The sequence below is a fragment of the Dromiciops gliroides genome, chromosome 2 (genome assembly GCF_019393635.1).
Source record: "Dromiciops gliroides isolate mDroGli1 chromosome 2, mDroGli1.pri, whole genome shotgun sequence".
Lineage (NCBI taxonomy): Eukaryota > Metazoa > Chordata > Mammalia > Microbiotheria > Microbiotheriidae > Dromiciops > Dromiciops gliroides.
The window spans coordinates 146432280-146449792 of record NC_057862.1 but is presented as its reverse complement, the minus strand read 5'-3'; the positions used below and the strand labels follow the sequence as shown (position 1 = coordinate 146449792).

Below are 17513 nucleotides of genomic sequence, written 5' to 3'. Positions count from 1 at the left end.
CTTAGCTAACACTCCCCAATTAAAAATTGGTCCCCACAGAATTTAGGGTGACCCAGATCATGAAAGAGAAATTAAAAACAGAGAGAACTTGGTTGGGGTATCCAGATTGCTGAAGGAGGCTCATACTTCATGACCAGGCTGCATTCTCAGCTGACCTCCCTGGCTTAGGAAGAAGTGATTGGGAGGGACAGAGGGCTCTTAGCCTACTGCTTCATTAAATGTCCACCAATCAAGATTGAGTTTCGCTTGTCAGGGGAGTTCCCAGTCAGAAGAAACACACCTGATCTAAGGTACTTCAGAGTAAAAGTTTCCAAAGATGATTAGGGAAAAAGGAAAAGAACCTATATGTTTTTAAATATTTATAGCAGCAGTGACAAAAAACTGAAAATTGCAGGGATGCCTGTCATTTGGGGAATGGTGGAACAAATTGTGGTATATGACTACTACTGTTCTATAAGAAAGGATGAGCTCGATGATCTTAGAAAAACATGGATACATTTGTACAAAATAACAAAGAGCTAAATAAGCAGAACAAAGAACATGGTATATAGTAACAGCAATATTGTTTTAAGAACAACTTTGAGGAACTAAGTCATTTTGACTGTTAAAATACCCAAATTAACTACAAAGGACCTGTAAAAGAAGACACAGAGAAAGAAATGATAAATAGAAGTATGTGGAGAATGATTTTACATATATACATATTTGGGTCTAATGGTAGTCATCTCTAGGGTGAGGAGGGAAGGAAAAAAAAGGGAGGAAAAAAGTTACATAATAACTGTAATATACATTTAAAAGGAATAGTAAATCTTATATAATGGATTTGCAGTTTCATAGATAATCATCTGTTTTTCCATTATAATATGTAATGGAAATTAATGTTTGTTTGATTTTTTAAGTTCAGAGTAGCAAAAACCAGAATGTTTTATGTGAGTCTGCCTTCTTTTTTTGTTACAGTGAATTACAACTATTCCAAGCTCTGTAACTAGGATCCTACACCTCTAACCTTCACACATTATTGCCTTCCTTCTTGATAATCTCTCTCACTTTCATCTTTAGCTGTTCATTTTTATTTCTAATTATCCAACACCTGAAAGCCTAAAGAAGAGGAAGCATCCAGGAGGAGAAGAATGTGTTTGATAGTGTCAAGTATAACAGAAGTCAATCAGGATGAGGATTGAGAAAAGGCCATTAGATTTGGCAATTAAAAGATAATTTCTAACTTTGGAGAGGGCAGTTTCACTTGAAAGATGAGGACATATTGCAGAAAATTCAGAAGAGAGGAAGAGGTTAGGAAGTGTAAGCACCTAGGAATTTCTCAAGGAATTTAGCTGTGAAGGCAAGAAGAGATATAGAATGGTAAATATCAGAACTGTAGAATCAAATGAGGATTGTTTTATGGATGAGAGAGACATGTGGCATGTTTGTAGATAGCAAAGAAGGAGCCAGTAGATAGGGAGAAATTGAAGATGAGAGTCTGGATGATAGAAGGGGAAATCTGTTGGAAAATACAGGAGAGGATGGGATGAAGGCTGTATGTAGAGGAGTTCGCCTTGGCAAGGAGAAAAACTATCTCTTCATCTGAGACCACAGTGAAAGAGGAAATAGTGGAGGATGAGAAATGATTATTTCTCTTTTGTATTTAATAACTAATTATTGAATAAGGATCAAGGGTTTTCCCCTTTTCTACTTCCTTATCAAGAAATCAACCAGTGTGGGAAATCTTGCTCAAAGACTTACCCAGCCATGAAAGCTAAGATCTAATGAAAGACAGTAAAGAAATGCTAAGTTTAGGCAAATGGGTGGATTCCTGCTCATTGTTTACTCAGACAGGTCAGAAAAAAGGGGGATTCTCCCTTTTGTCAAATGGGTAATATGGAAATCGATAAGTCTCTTTGATCAAGATTTGGGTGCTTAACATCATGTATTCTAAGACCCTCATTGGAATAGGTCCACTTCTCATTATAATATTCATTCTCTCATTACTTGTTAACCAATCAGAGTTGATTGCCAGCATCAGTAACACCCTGGTCTTTAGCATTCAAGAGTGTCACTGACCCTTTTATTAATAAAATGCTAGCATTATTAATAAAATGATTAATTACCTAGAAACTATGTCTCTTAAACCTTTTAAATATCACAAGAAAGATGCCAGAGTGGTACAAGATGAGGAGGGGAAAAGAAGGGTTATACCTCCATATTTTCAGTGAAGTTTTATGAGGCCAAGTCCTTAGCTGAGAGGGTACAACAAAAGAATTCAAGAGATGCAAGGTAGTTTGGCATAGCCACTGTGGAGAGTGGAACAGCGAATCAATTGGGAAGGAATAGAATGTTTGCCTTGCTGCACTGAGAGCCCAGTTGAGTTTAGACAACATAAATTTATATGGAAAATGTCAGCACCATTTCATAGTTTTTCTAGTACCCTATCTCCTTTGAATAGAAGCAAAGGAGATGGATGGTAGGAGTAATTCACTTTCTGTTACTACCTCATTTCCCTCCATTTATTTCACTGTTAATCTCCTTCAGAGAGGAGCTGTGTGTTTTTTTGAACCCCATGTGAACTTCCTGTCAGCTACCTTGTTCCTGGTCCCCTTGATTTCTGCTACTTGCACTTAACAGAATCTACATTTACTATTATTACTATCTACCTTCTTGTTACCAAATTTTAAAAACTATCCTCATCCTCTTCAACTCTAGTACTCCTTTTGAAACTCTGGAATAGGATCACTCTTCAATATATTCTCTGATATGAGCTTCTAAGAAGCAATGCTTACCACATTTAGCTCTTATTTCTCTGGGTTCACTCATTTTTGCATCAAACTATTAACAATTTAATCGCAATACTCTGGGCAAAGCAATGTTTTCCTATAGATTCAACAAATATAAAGTATACACAAATCTGTTTCTCTATCCCTATGCCCTTCTTTCATTTTCTTTCCGTCCCAGCCTGTGTAGTACTCTGCCTATAAAATATCTTAAGATATGTCTCACCAACTCAAGATAAAAATGATCAAGATTAATTTCTTGACTCTATCCTATACCCAACTCCCATACCACAGGTGGGAAATACAAGTACCTCTAATAATTTGCAAAGATTCTATGACACATCTTTGGTTTTGTGCTTTTTTTGTGTTCTAGCATTTATTTTTCTTCTAGATTGTCCTTTACTTCAGTATATCTGCACACTCCAAACTGGTTGTTTTCTCTTTTAATTCTTTGGAGAGATTCACCACCATGATTTCAAATTTTCTATTCTAATGATTATTTCAGTTGCAGAGGCCAAATTCTGCCATTTGTTTCCCTTTAACTGCTTTTAAGATTCTGATTCTCTCATTAACCATTCAGGAACATCTTGCTACAGTTCTCTTCTTTCTTGAAAATCCCTAGGGTTTTGTGTTTTTATCAGGTATTGATTTAATTTCTTTTGTCTTGTAGTATTTCTTTAGAGAGATTTGCAATCTTTTGAGTGTCTTGGTAACCATTTTCCTTTCTGATTTTAGTAATTTTCTTGGTAATTTATCTGCTTATGTTCTAGATATTTAATTGTTCTACCTCTTTTTCCCCTTAGCCCTTTGGTGATTTTATTCTTTTTTCCCCTTATTTCCCCTATCACTCACTTTCTTATTCCTTCTCCTTTGATGGTGGTAATAGAAGTAATCTGGATGGACCTCAAAGTTGTCTCAGCTTCCTCCCACTTCAGGGACTTGACCTTCCAATGGCCTCAGTCACAGTCCCAAGTGACATCTGGGAGGACAGGACTAGCAATGTTTCTTCAGGCCTAGAACAGCTCCACAAGCTGGCATTTGCCCTCATTTCTGACATTGTTTAGTTCTCTAGCTAAATGCCTTCATCCTAGGTAGAAAAGGATGAGTTCCAGAGCTCATTTAACTATCCCTTTACCACAAATGTCTGGGCAGAGTTGAGGTCTGCTGTTTCACAGAATAGTGGGGTGAGGAAAGGGGCAGAGTATTCCAGTAAAGACTGCAGCAGTAGCAGGAAAATTGCTAAGTGGGTCCCGGAGCACAAGTTAGTGGGTCTGGTTTTATACCCTGCTGCATGGAACATGGAAGCTGATGGGGGGAGATAAGTGTTAAGTGAGCAGCTTAAGAATTAGTCAACCAAGGGGCAGCTAGATGGCACAGTGGATGGAGCACTGGCCCTGGAGTCAGGAGTACCTGAGTTCAAATCCAGCCTCAGACACTTAACACTTACTAGCTGTGTGACCCTAGGCAAGTCACTTAACCCCAATTGCCTCACTAAAAAAAACAACAAAAAAAAAACAAAGAATTAGTCAACCAAGTAGTAAAGGGAGGTTGTTACTTTGTTAGACTTCTTGGTTTCTTAGTTTGTGGAGACAGCTGTAATTGTTCTACCTTTGGTATATGATTCTTCCTTTGGCAGTTTCTGACAGAGTGAGAACTCATACTGGGGGACTTCAGCATACATACTGATACTCACAAATATCCAAACTTAACAGTTCCTCAATCTACTCAATTAACATGCCCTATTCTTCCACTCCATTTCAGCTAAACTCAGAAATGGTCATACCCTTCTTTTTGCCATCACCCACAAGCATTTTTCCATTTTTATCAACTTCAAAATTCCTTTATCTGATCAGAACCTTTTAATGTTCCCTCTTTTCCTCTGCCTTATGACTATTAACCCTATTTTTCATCCTTACTATAACCTCCAATCCCTCCATCCCACACTTCCTTTTCAGGCCATCACCCCAAAGTGACTGTACTCTCCATACTTCCCTATCTCAAGAACCAGTTAAGTTCTATCTTACCCTTTATACTCAAGTCCCTTGCCCCCTTTATTCTATTACTGATCATGCTTTGTCAAACCCCAACCATGGATTACTTCCACCATTACTCCCAGGAGCTTCTGCTGCATTGAATGAAGCTGGAGAAAATCAAGAAACAAATTTGTTACATAATCTTAATTGGGCCCTCACTGCAGCAAGGCAATCCTTTTACACCTCCCTACTTGATTCACTCCCACTCATCACCTTCATTCTTTTCTCAGGCCTCCCAAGCAATCCCTTTTCCCCACTCTTTCAGCTGAGGACCCTGCCTCCTACTCCACCAAAAAAATAAATTAAATTGAGGTCATTTGTTTAGAATTCCCTCTTTTCCCATCCTCATCTCATATCAACTAAGACATCTGCCTCCAATAGTTCTTCCTTCGCCCTGTCTTACATGAAGAGGCAACCCTTCATGCCAAGGCAAAGCCTTCTACATGTACCTTGGATCCCATTCCAACTTCTCCAACAGATTTCTCCCTCTAACATGCCCACTTTTCCATTATCTTTAATCTCTCCCTATCTCCTGGTTGCTTCCTTGATGCCTACAAAAATACTCATGTCTCCCCCATCTTTATAAAATTCTCACTATCTGTTTTTCTTCTTTCACCCTATTCCTCCCCACCATTGTTTTCCTTCTGACCACTGCCCTCTCAATCTGCCCTCCCTTTTATCAGCCACCCATCCTTTTCTTTCCCCTTTCCTCCCCTGCTTCTGCCCTCTCTTCTATCAGTACCACCCTTTTCTCCTTTTACTTCCTTAAAGAGTAAACTAAGTTTCTTTATCCAAATGGGTGTATATGTTATTCCCTCTTTAAACCAAATCTGATGAGAGTAAGGTTGAAACAATGCTCACCCCTCCCTTCTTTCCCTCCACTGTAATAGTTTTTTTGTGCCTCATCATATGATGTAATTAATCCCATTCCACCTCCCCTTCCCTCTCCTCCCCCTATTCTTTTATTCTGCCCCTTAAGTTTCTTTATATCATCACATCAAAGTCAATTTAGTACCCATACCCTAATAGAGATACAGATCTCAAAGAGGTAAAAGTATTATTTTTACCTCATAGGGATGTAAACAGTTTAACCTTATTGAATAACATTTTTCCCCTGTTTACCTTTTTATACTTGTCTTGAGTCTTGTATTTGAAGATCAAATTTTCTGTTCAGTTCTGGTCTTTTCTTCAGGAAACCTTGGAAGTCTCTTATTTTATTGAATATCCACCTTTTCCCTTGAAAAATAACGCTCAGTTTTGCTGGGTAGTTGATTCTTGGTTGTAATTCAAGCTCCTTTTGCCTTCCAGAATATCATATTCCAAGCCTTCCAATCCTTTAATGTTGAAGCTGCTAGGTCCTGTGTAATACTGACTATGGCTCCATGATATTTAAATAGTTTCTTTCTGGCTGCTTGGAGTATTTTCTCCTTCACCTGATAATTGTGGAATTTTGTTACAATATTCCTTTTGGGGTCTCTTTCGGGAGGCGATTGATGGATTCTTTCAATGATGATTTTATCCTCTGATTCTACAATATCAGGGAAGTTCTCCTTAATAATTTCCTGGAATATGGTGTCTAGACTCTTTTTTTTTTTTTTTTGATCATGGCTTTCAGGTAGTCCAATTAATCTTAGATTATCTCTCCTGGATCTATTTTCCAGGTCAATTGTCTTTGCAATGAGCTATTTCACATTTTCTTCTATTTTTTCAATCTTTTGATTTTCCTTGACAGATTCTTGGTGCCTTATAGAATCCATCTGCCCAATTATAATTTTTAAGGCATTATTTTCCTCAGTAAGCTTTTGTACCTCCTTTTCCATTTGGTCAATCCCCCCCCCCAATTTGGCCAATTGTATTTTTTAAGGAATTGTTTTCTTCAGTTAATTTTTGTGCTTCCTTTTCCAAGTTGTTGACTTTTTTCATAATTTTCTTGTGTAACTCTCATTTCTCTTATTTCTTTTCCCATTTTTTCTTCTACCCCTATCATTTGATTTTTAAAAGCTTTTATGAGGGGGCAGCTAGGTGGCACAGTGGATAAAGCTCCAGCCTTGGATTCAGGAGGACCTGAGTTCAAATCTGGCCTTAGACACTTGACACTTACTAGCTGTGTGACCCTGGGCAAGTCACTTAAATCTCACTGCCCTGGGAGGGGAGGGAAAAGCCTTTATGAGCTCTTCCAAAAAGGCTTTTTGGTCTTGAGACCAATTCATCTTCTCCCTTGAGGCTTCCACATGTAAGCATTTTGACAGCATTGTCCTATTCTGAGTTGGTGTTTCGGTCTTCCCTGTTGCCACAGAAGCTGTCAATGGTGAGGGTCCTTTTCTGTTTCTTGGTCATATTGTAGCCTATTTTTAAGCTTATAAAGTTGAGGTCTGCTCCTGGGGTACAGAGGCCACTGTTGCAAACTTCTTGTGCTGGGGGATAGAGGCTTGGACACTGGCTTTCTGCTTTGAGTCCTCTGTACCTTGTGGATTCCTCATGGCCCTGGACTTGGTCCCGTGCTGGGATGGCTTGGCCAAGTTAAGCCTGTCCTGTGCGTGGTTCTCTAGTTGGTAGTATACCCTACATATGATTCTAAGATTCTCACTATCCTGTAATCCACATTAGCCAAATGCCTAGGTATCTCCAAAGGCTCTCCTCCTTTTTGTGGCTAAACTCCTAGTTCACTAAACTAGAGCTTCTTAAACTTTCTCCACTTGCAACCCCGAGTATATAGGTATATAAAATAGGTATACATATCCTTTTACTGTTGCCAAATTTTTCACAACCCCTCCACCCTCAGTCATGTGATCCCATAGAGTCACAACCCACAGTTTAAGAAGCTTTAGACTAAACCATGCTTGCTGACTGGACTTGTTTACTTGAGAGGCACCTACAACTGGTGCTTCCATTTTTTTTCCTCTAATTCTCCTCTAAACCACCTGTAGTTTGGCTTCCAACCTCTCCAAAGTTACCAGTGACCTCTTATTTGCCAAACCTAACATCCTCTTTTTGATCCTCATCATTCTTAACCTTTCTGCAACCTTTGATGCTGCTGATTGCTCTCTTCTGGATATTCTAGAATGTGATACTACAACTCACTCTGCATTTTCACTGGCTGTGTCTCATGCCTTGATTTCTCTCCTCTCTCACCTTCTCCTCTGGGCTTCCCTGGCTTCCTTCAATATTCAATCCAAATTCAACCTTCTGCAAGAGGCCTTTCCCCTAACTTTCTCTCCCAGTGCTAATGCCCCCTGAAGGATTATGTTCAATTTACACTGCATTTATCTTGTACATATGGAAGACTATTTAGTGATCTCCTCAATTAGAATTTAAGGGCAAAGACTTCATTTTTTACTTTCTTTATATTGCTGGTGCTTAGCATAATGTTTAGCAAATAGTAAATTATAATAGGATTACTACCTACCAAAGTTTTCTCTTCCACATGGGTTAGATTTTCCCCTTAAAGGTTTAAAGGCTGGCCTTATGACTTGAGTGTCTCTGGCTACTAAGATTCAAGTCAAGAAATCACTTAACACAACTTCTTGGTGGCCTCAGGCCAATCTGACATGGTTTTCCGGTCCCCCAAGATCCATCTAGGCCTTTCTGACTTTGACATTAGGCTGCTCAAGTCGCCTTTCCCTGTTCTATTGATCAGACACTTTTCCATAAGGATGGGAGAGTAGTGCCCTAAGAAATCAAGACACCACCAATTCTTTCTTGTTTAAAAAACTGATGAGTTTATGGGGGTTTCTGTGTCTGTTTTAACCCTCCAATTTATTATCATTTAATTAAAAATAGTCTCTGATAAATCATATGTGGTTGTTAAATGCCAGTGTGTCTTAGTATACAATACTGGTTGTATTCTAAATGTGTATAAGAATCTATTCAATAAACTAACAGTTCAGTCCTCCCCAGAGAGAGTACTAAGGTATAGACTTGAAAGCAATTAATACCTTTTTGCTTTGGGCTTTTCTAAGATGTTATAAATGGTTACAAATAGATAAGGAAGACTACTATATCTGCTACTCCAAGACTTCTAACTTTTCAGATGAATGAAAAAATGAAATTATCCTTCCATCTTTAATTCAATAGAACTTAATTTTCTATTGAGCAATGGCAATCCATGTGAAGTATGAATACTAGAAATCCAATGGCTAGAGTCAACATAAAAGTCAGTTACAAAAAAAAAATGTAGAATATAGGTAGTCAATATGTCATTTACTAGGTTAAGAGGCAAAATGATTAAGGAATTTTCTCTGTCACATGCTTTTAAGCACTAGAAAAATTAATTGACCAAGAATCTCTTACCTCTTCTACATTTATACTGGATTTTGCACTTGTCTCAAGGAATTTAATTCCATAATCAATTGCTAACTGTAAGATAAATGAAAAATATTTCTATTATTTTATAAAGCTATTTACATACTCAAAACAAGTATATATACATATACACATACACATACACCCATCTTTTTTTTTTTTTAACAGACTGCAAGCTGATATGGTAACTTCTTGTTTTCTCTTGGTCCTTCCCTACAGTGGATCAGACAAAGGATGCCTATAAATAGTTCCTAAGATTTACATTTCAAGAACAAGTAGCAAGTTGTGTATCTTGGAAATCTTGAGTTATGCTGACTTCTTATTCAGACCATATTATAATCATAAATATAATAATGTGACTTAGGTATAAAAGGTAAGTAATAAAGTTACAACTTCTATTTTCAGAATACCCATATATCCTCTGTTCACAGAGCAGCAAGATAAAGGACATTGTTTTCTCTTTTAGCTCTAAAATAAAACTCTTGCCATTAACTTGTGATATGCCTAAATTAGCCCATTGTCTAAGGGCCTTTTTGTACAATTTTTCAATAGCCATTATAATAGATTCATTGGTGTAACAGAATCCTGCAGAATAAAAGCAAATTTAAGTACCAAAGATGCATGCCTTTATCTTTTCTTTATTAATGAAATATTTATTTACTTTTTCATTTACTCCCAAATAGTATATAAGTAATTTATACTACTGAAGACCACTAATGGTAAATTTTGTAAGAGGAAAAAATATCTGCAGTACTATTTAAAACACATGAACTATATTTTGTATATATCATTCAAGCTAAGCATAAAACTAAATTTTAAGAGTTAAAAACTATGCACTCCTAACATGTGAAACAAATTTAAAAGATATGTATAAAAAGTTATTCTTTAAAAGTGAATTCCAAGGGGCAGCTAGGTGGCACAGTGGATAGAGCACTGGCCCTAGAGAAAGGAGGACCTGAGTTCAAATGTGGCCTAAGACACTTAACACTTACTGGCTGTGTGACCCTGGGCAAGTCACTTAACCCCAATTCACACACACACACACCCCACCAACAACAAAAGTGAATTCCAAGTATTTGAGTTAAGCAGAGATGAAAAGTTAGCTTGAAGAATTAAAAGGCTGACTTGTGTAGAGTGACATGTGACTATTATGCAGTAAAAAATCCTTATAAAAATTATGAATAGAGAATTAGCTGTTATTAAAACTTCACTGATACTCTGATCCACTTTCTACCCCCATCCCCACCAAAGTTTCTGGGTATGTTTAGATAATGAACTTAGAGACAGGAGTTTTAATGCTGTAAGGAGTTTAAAAAGCCTTTCTTTTCATAGGCAACATGTAACACATTTCTCAGGAATGACTTACTACCTCAGTAGCTTCAGATGCTGAATACTAATTTATACCTTTCTGATATGGATTATTTCTTAGGTGAATATCTAACTTTAAAGAACTATAAAACAGATACATACTCAAGATTATGAATGAAGGCTGGTTTTGTTATTTTTTTTAATGCTACAGCTGATGCTTGCTTATTTTGGATAAATTCCAACTATGTTTGTATTCAGTCAAAATTTACCTTTTCTCCTCTTTCTTTTGATACTTGTCTTTTGTCATTCATATCACTTTTGTTGCCCAGGATCATTCTTTCAACATCTGAAGAGGCATGCTACAGAGAGAAAAGAAAACCTTAAAAAGGGACCTTGAGGAGAGTAACAGTTATTCAAAAGACAAATTCTAAATTTTGTCAGAAATATGTGCACATTTAATAATAAATAAAACTATATATTCATTTGATATAAAGCCTTATCCTTAAAAAGAAAACAATAAACAAGATAGAGGAAGCCACAACAAAAGACTTCAGGGAGCCTGAGCAAAGATTTGCTTATTTTCATTCTGGGGTCTAGCTATTTTATTCATTAACAAGTTGAAATGAAACTTATCTATCCACAAAAGTTTTACTTTTTGAATGATTACTACCAATAAAACAATATAAAACAAAATAATAGGAAAGATATTTTGGATCCAGAAATATTATAAGATGAAGTTCTTTGGAGGTTTATATAGATATACCTAAAATCATTTCATATTGATAGTCCCTTTTCATAAATGTCAAAGGGAAAAAAATATCCAATTTAAAAAATGTGTAATGAAGCCTAAATTAAATTATAGCTCTTATACCTTCAAATCTAAGGGCTTCCAAGAAGGAAAAAAATGCTATAAGGGCAAAAGTATAATAAAATAACATGAGCTAGCAGGAAGAACATTGTATTGATAGTTAACTTGGGTTCTAGTTACAGTTGCTATATTAGCTATATAATGACAAATGACAATTTCTTGGGGTCTTAGTGTCATCATCTATAAAATGAAAAAATTGAATTAGATCTTTTTTCTCATCTTTTTTTTGTTTTTGTTTTTTTTGGGGTTTTTTTGGGGGGAGGGTGTTGGTGAGGCAATGGGGGTTAAGTGACTTGCTCAGGGTCACACAGCTAGTAGGTGTCAAGTGTCTGAGGCCGGCTTTGAACTCAGGTCCTCCTGACTCCAGGGCTGGTGCTCTATCCACTGTGCCACCTAGATGCCCCCTCATCTTTTTTTTAAATTAGTTTTTCATGGGGGCAGCTAGGTGGCACAGTGGATAGAGCACCAGCCCTGGAGTCAGGAGGACCTGAGTTCAAAGCCGGCCTCAGACACTTGACACCTACTAGCTGTGTGACCCTGGGCAAGTCACTTAACCCCCATTGCCTCACTAAAAAAAAAAAAATAAAATAAAAAATAAAAAAATTAGTTTTTCATTAGCAAAAATCTACCTTCCAGGGGCAGCTAGGTAGCACAGTGGATAGAGCACTGGCCCTGGAGTCAGGAGGACCTGAGTTCAAATCTGGCCTCAGACACTTAACACTTACTAGCTGTGTGACCCTGGGCAAGTCACTTAACCCCAATTGCCTCACCAAAAAACAAACAAACAAACAACAACAACAACAAAAGCAGCAATAAAACAGTTTAAAAAAAAAAATCTACCTTCCTTCCCTCTCATACCCCACTCCAAATTGAGAAAGAAAAATAAAATTCCTGGTACAAATAGTCAAGCAAAATAAAATTTCACACTACCATGCCCTGCCCCACCGCAATTGTCTCATTCTGCACTCTAAATTCTTCCCTTCTCTATCAGGATATGAATGGCATATTTCATCATTAGTCCTTTGGAGTCATGGTTCATCATTACACTGACCAGAGCTCCTAAGTCTTTCAAAGTTGATTGTCTTTACCATATTGTCATCATTATATAAATTGTTCTCTTGGCTCTATTCACTTTTTTTTTTTTAAGTGAGGCAATTGGGGTTAAGTGACTTGCCCAGGGTCACACAGCTAGTAAGTGTTAAGTGTCTGAGGCCGGATTTGAACTCAGGCACTCCTGACTCCAGGCAGGGCTGGTACTCTATCCACCGCACCATCTAGCTGCCCCTCTGTTCACTCTTCATCAGTTTATGCACATGTTTATGGGTTTCTCAGAAACCACCTCCTTCGTTATTTCTTATGACATAATAGTATTCTATAACATTTATATGATATAAATTATTCAGCTATTTCCCAATTGATGAGTTTCTAATTCTTTGCCACCACAAAAGAACTAGAAATATTATTTGTACATTCTCAGAGTTTGTTTTGCTTAGGACTAAGCCCTCTCTAAATCTACCTACCCTTTAATTCCCCCATATCCATTCTATCCCTTCCCCTCTATTTCTCTGTTGAATAAAATGTATTTCTGTGCCCAAATCTCTGTGCATGTGTGTGTGATGTATAAACTTGTACATCCCAGATTACATGAGATAACCTAATTCCCTCTCTCTTTACTATGTATTCTTCTTCCCCTCCCTTTCTACTCTCCCTTTAAAATCAACAAGACACAAATAGAACCATTCCTAGATATTCTGTCTAATTAGACTCTTTCTATGACTTACTGATGGTGATAGGGTTCAGAGAGGTCACATATATAATTTTCCTGTATTATAATAGAAGGAGTTTATCCTTGTTTGGTTCTTTATGATTGTGTTTACCTTCTCTTGACTCCTGTGTTTGCACTTCAAAGTTTTTTTCATCAAGAATATTTGGGGGGCAGCTAGGTGGCGCAGTGGATAGAGCACTGGCCCTGGAGTCAGGAGTACCTGAATTCAAATCCGACCTCAGACACTTAACACGTACTAGCTGTGTGACCCTGGGCAAGTCACTTAACCCCAAATGCCTCACTTAAAAAAAAAAGAATATTTGGGGGGCAGCTAGGTGGCACAGTGAATAGAGCACCAGCCCTGGAGTCAGGAGGACCTGAGTTCAAATCCAGCCTCAGCCACTTGACACTTACTAGCTGTGTGACCCTGGGCAAGTCACTTAACCCCAATTGCCTCACCAAAAAAAAAAAAAAAGTTCTTTAATTCATTAAAGATACATTTCCCCCTTGTAGCATTATACTCAGTTTTACTAGTTAAGTTATTCTTGGTTGTTAAGTCTAGATCTTTCACATTCTGGAATATTATCTTCCAAGATTCTTCAAAGTGGTAGCTAATAAATTGTCTGTGATACTGATCATGTTTCTTAAAGTTTTCACTTGAGTCTTTCTTCTTTGACTGGTGGATTCTCTTCATTTCTACTTTTCCTTCTGGTTCTAATAAATCTGGGAAGTTCTCCATTATGATTTTTTGAAACAGGATGTCTAGGTTCTTTTTTGGTCATGGCATCAGATAATTTCATTGATTTTTTTTTTTTTAAGTGAGGCAATTGGGGTTAAGTGACTTGCCCAGGGTCACACAGCTAGTAAGTGTTAAGTGTCTGAGGCCGGATTTGAACTCAGGTACTCCTGACTCCAGGGCCAGTGCTAATTTCAGTGATTCTTAAATTTTCTCTTCTTAATCTGTTTTGCAGGTCAGTTGTTTTTGCTATGAAGTACCTTGGGTTTTCCCCCCTATATTTTCAGTCTTTTGACTGTTTTAAACCAATGTTTTTCTTGTTGTCTCATAAAGTCATTGGCTTCTAATGGTCTGTTTTGTTGTCGTTTGTCCTTTGTTCTAAGAAGAGGACCATAACATCAGGAGGTAATGTTGTGACTTGCAGTGAACTGGATTTATGTGAGGGAGGGATGTACAAAGTCACCAGTCTCACTCTCTCCTCCACAGCCATCTGGGTCCAGTGGCAAGCTATGTATTAGGACAACTGGAGATGACGCTGGATATTTGAGGCAATCAGAGTTAAGTGACTTGCCCAGGGTCACGCAGCTAGTTAAATGTCAAGTGTCTAAGGCCAGATTTGAACTCATGTCCTCCTGACCCCAGGGCCAGTGCTCTATCCACTGCACCACCTAGCTGCCCAATGGTCTGTTTTAATTTTTCAGGGAATGTCTTGCTTGGGCAAGGTTTTGTATCTCTTGTGTCAAGCTATTAATTTCTAATTCTTTCTTCCATAGCTCTCATTTCTTTTCCAGTCTTTTCCTCTAACATTCTTATTTCATTTATAAAAAGATATGTAGCTCTTAAAAAATTTGCTTTATCTCTTCCAGGAATTCTAGTTGAATTTGTGCTCAAGATATGTTTTTCTTTGAGGCTTTGCTTATAGATATTTTGGAATCATTTTTGCCTTTTGGTTTTGTGTCTTGGGTATTTCTGTCACCATAAAAGATTTTTATGGTGGGATTCTTTCTTTGTTTCCTCATTCTTGCAGCCTACTTCTTGATTTTGGACTCAATGTTAGGACTGGGCTCTGGGCACTTCAGGAGGTAGTGCCTTAGTCTGGTCCTGATGTTGCTTTCTTTGGGAACTGAGTATTGTGTTATTCTAGGATCTCAGGGACAGTTCAGGCTGGATACCTAAAAGTTTTCAGTGTTCCCAAAGTGGTCTGATCCAGGGCAAAGTCTGACTGCTGTCCTCCCATCCCCATCTGAGCTCTATAAGTTGCCAACCTGGGCTTGGGTTTGAGCAAAAGGTCTGTGAGCTAGCCTCCTTTGAAGTTTCAGTAAATAGTTGTTAGACTCACCTTGATCACCTGGAAAGCTCTGCTATTACAGAGTGAATTACCTTTGATTTGGGAGTCTTGCCCTGGTTATTCCTTTGTAGGCTTCAGACTATGCTAGAAGTTGGAACTGGGGTCTGAGCCACACAGCTTCTGTTTGCTTTTGAATTTGATGCTTGCTTGGTATATAGTCTAAGGCCCTTACTCTGAAATGTAACCACAGGAGACAGTCTCTTCCTCAGTCTTTTCTGGATCTCTGACCTCCAACTGGGTAGTTAGCAACAGAGCTGTCAAATGGCACTTGTACCTATACCCTACATATGATTAGGCTCCCTCATGTTGGATCAAGGACTTTTGGCCCTGATGCACAGCCTTTTCCCAACCTCTCTAGTTTTTTCTCTTTGCTGACCTGTGCTGGAAAAATAACTCACTGATTTCTTTTTCTTGAATTTTCCAATCAGATCTGAATCAGGTGGATATTCTAGATCTATTTGGAAGGGATTTTTTTTTTTTTTTGGCGGGAGAGAGGGGATAGAGGAAACAGGAGGAGAAGCTTACTGTACTTCTTATTGCTACTCCTTGGACTAGATTCTTTTATGGTTTCTTTCAGCTCTATAATAAGTTCATGAAATCCTCTCATTTCAATTTTTTGAAGGTATTTGGAAGGATTTTGAGGAATGCTCTGAGAAGTCACTGCCTTTTCTCTTCCATCTTGGCTCTGCCTCATTTCAATTTTTTTGTTGTAAGAATGTGAATGGCTTGCATTTATACAGTGTCCCAGATATCTTCATGCAGTGTTCAGCTATTAGAGCTTTAATAACTAATAATAGTAATTTAACAATGAAAGCTTTAACAGCTCAACACTGAATGAAGATTTCTGGGACATCCTGGGTAGTACCTCCTCTCCAAAAACCCAGTAAGGTAAGTACTAAGGGTAAGGGCCTTAGACTATATACCAAGCAAGCTATCAACCTTTCCATTTTACATATGTGGAAACTGACATTCAGAGAGGCAAACTAACTTACACAGTCAGTAAACAGTCAAGTCAAGACTCAAACCTATCCTCATTCTCAATCCAGTGTTTTAACTCTACCAGACTGAGCATTTTTGTTTGGGATTTCAAATCAAACCAAAGCTCCATAGTTGAGTGCCACGTTTGAGAACTTGGTTTCAATCCAGATTAAGTTTACTGCTCGTGACACAAGCCAGCTCGATTATATTAGAAATTGAAAATTTCTATCATTTTATAGAGCCACTGAAGTAGTCTCTAGGTCCTACCCAATCAAGTTTTACAATCTCAGCAAACTGGTCTAAACCCTAGATAGACAAAAGGAAGCTTTATTAGTCCATGAGGAAAATTTAAAAAACCACCATTTACCCTCCCCTATTTTCCAACTAAACAAACATTTTCCCCAAATACCTCTTCAATGTTTCTTATCCAGTTTTTAATATTTTCAAAAGATTTTTCATTAGTGATGTCATATACCAGCATAATTCCCTAAAAGAGAAAAAAATTTGATTTAAAAAATATTATACACTATTATTACTTATGAATCTTTCCCAAAAGCACCTTATAAAGGTGCTATGAAACTCTGATCATAATTAACTTTTAATTAATGATTATAAGGTGTCACATTAGTTTTAAGTAGAAATAAACCTTTCATTTTATCTCCTATCTTATAAATGAGAATTAAGTAGCACTGAAAGAGTGTTTTTTAAAATTCGATTTTATTTTCTTTTGGGGTCCTAATTATTTCCCTCCCACCTCTACCTCCTTCCCCATTTAGAAACCAAGAAAAATAAACCACATAACAAACATGTATAGTCAAGCAAAACAAATTCCCATGTTGGCCATATCAAAAACAAAACCAAAAAAACCTTTAAGCCTCAATATGAAATCCTAAATCCATTACCTCTCTATCCGGAAATGGGTAACATGCTTTATCATGAGTCCTCTGGAATTGTGGTTACTCACTGTGTTGATCACAGTTCCAAAGTCTTTCAAAGTTGTTTGTCTCTACAATATTATGGTTATTGTATAAACTGTTCTCTTTGTTCTGCTTACTTCATTTTGTATCAGTTCATATAAGTTTTTCCAGGTTTCTCTGAAACCATCCCTTTAATAATTTCTTACAGCACAATAGTATTCTATCACATTCATATACAACAACTTGTTTAGCCATTTCCCCAGATAATGTACATGGCCTCAGTTTCCAATTCTTTGTCACCACGAAAAGAGCTGTCATATTTTAAAAAAAATTTTGGGGGGGGGCAGGGCAATGAGGGTTAAGTGACTTGCCCAGGGTCACACAGCTAGTAAGTGTCAAGTGTCTAAGGCCTGATTTGAAGTCAGGTCCTCCTGAATCCAGGGCCAGTGCTTTATCCACTGCACCAACCAGCTGCCCTGTCATAAATATTTTT

The 17513-nt window shown here is 37.5% G+C and overlaps 1 protein-coding gene across 1 annotated transcript in view; it reads right to left on the bottom strand.

Annotated features, from left to right (window-relative positions):
- RAB8B (RAB8B, member RAS oncogene family) overlaps nucleotides 1–17513 on the bottom strand; it is a 95027-nt gene that overhangs the window by 7285 nt on the left and 70229 nt on the right. The window contains exons 4-6 of the mRNA XM_043985907.1: nucleotides 16513–16590; nucleotides 10678–10767; nucleotides 9089–9154 (exon numbers count right to left, since the gene is read on the bottom strand). Of these exons, the coding sequence (XP_043841842.1) occupies nucleotides 9089–9154; nucleotides 10678–10767; nucleotides 16513–16590 (234 nt within the window). The remainder of the gene's footprint in view (nucleotides 1–9088; nucleotides 9155–10677; nucleotides 10768–16512; nucleotides 16591–17513) is intronic.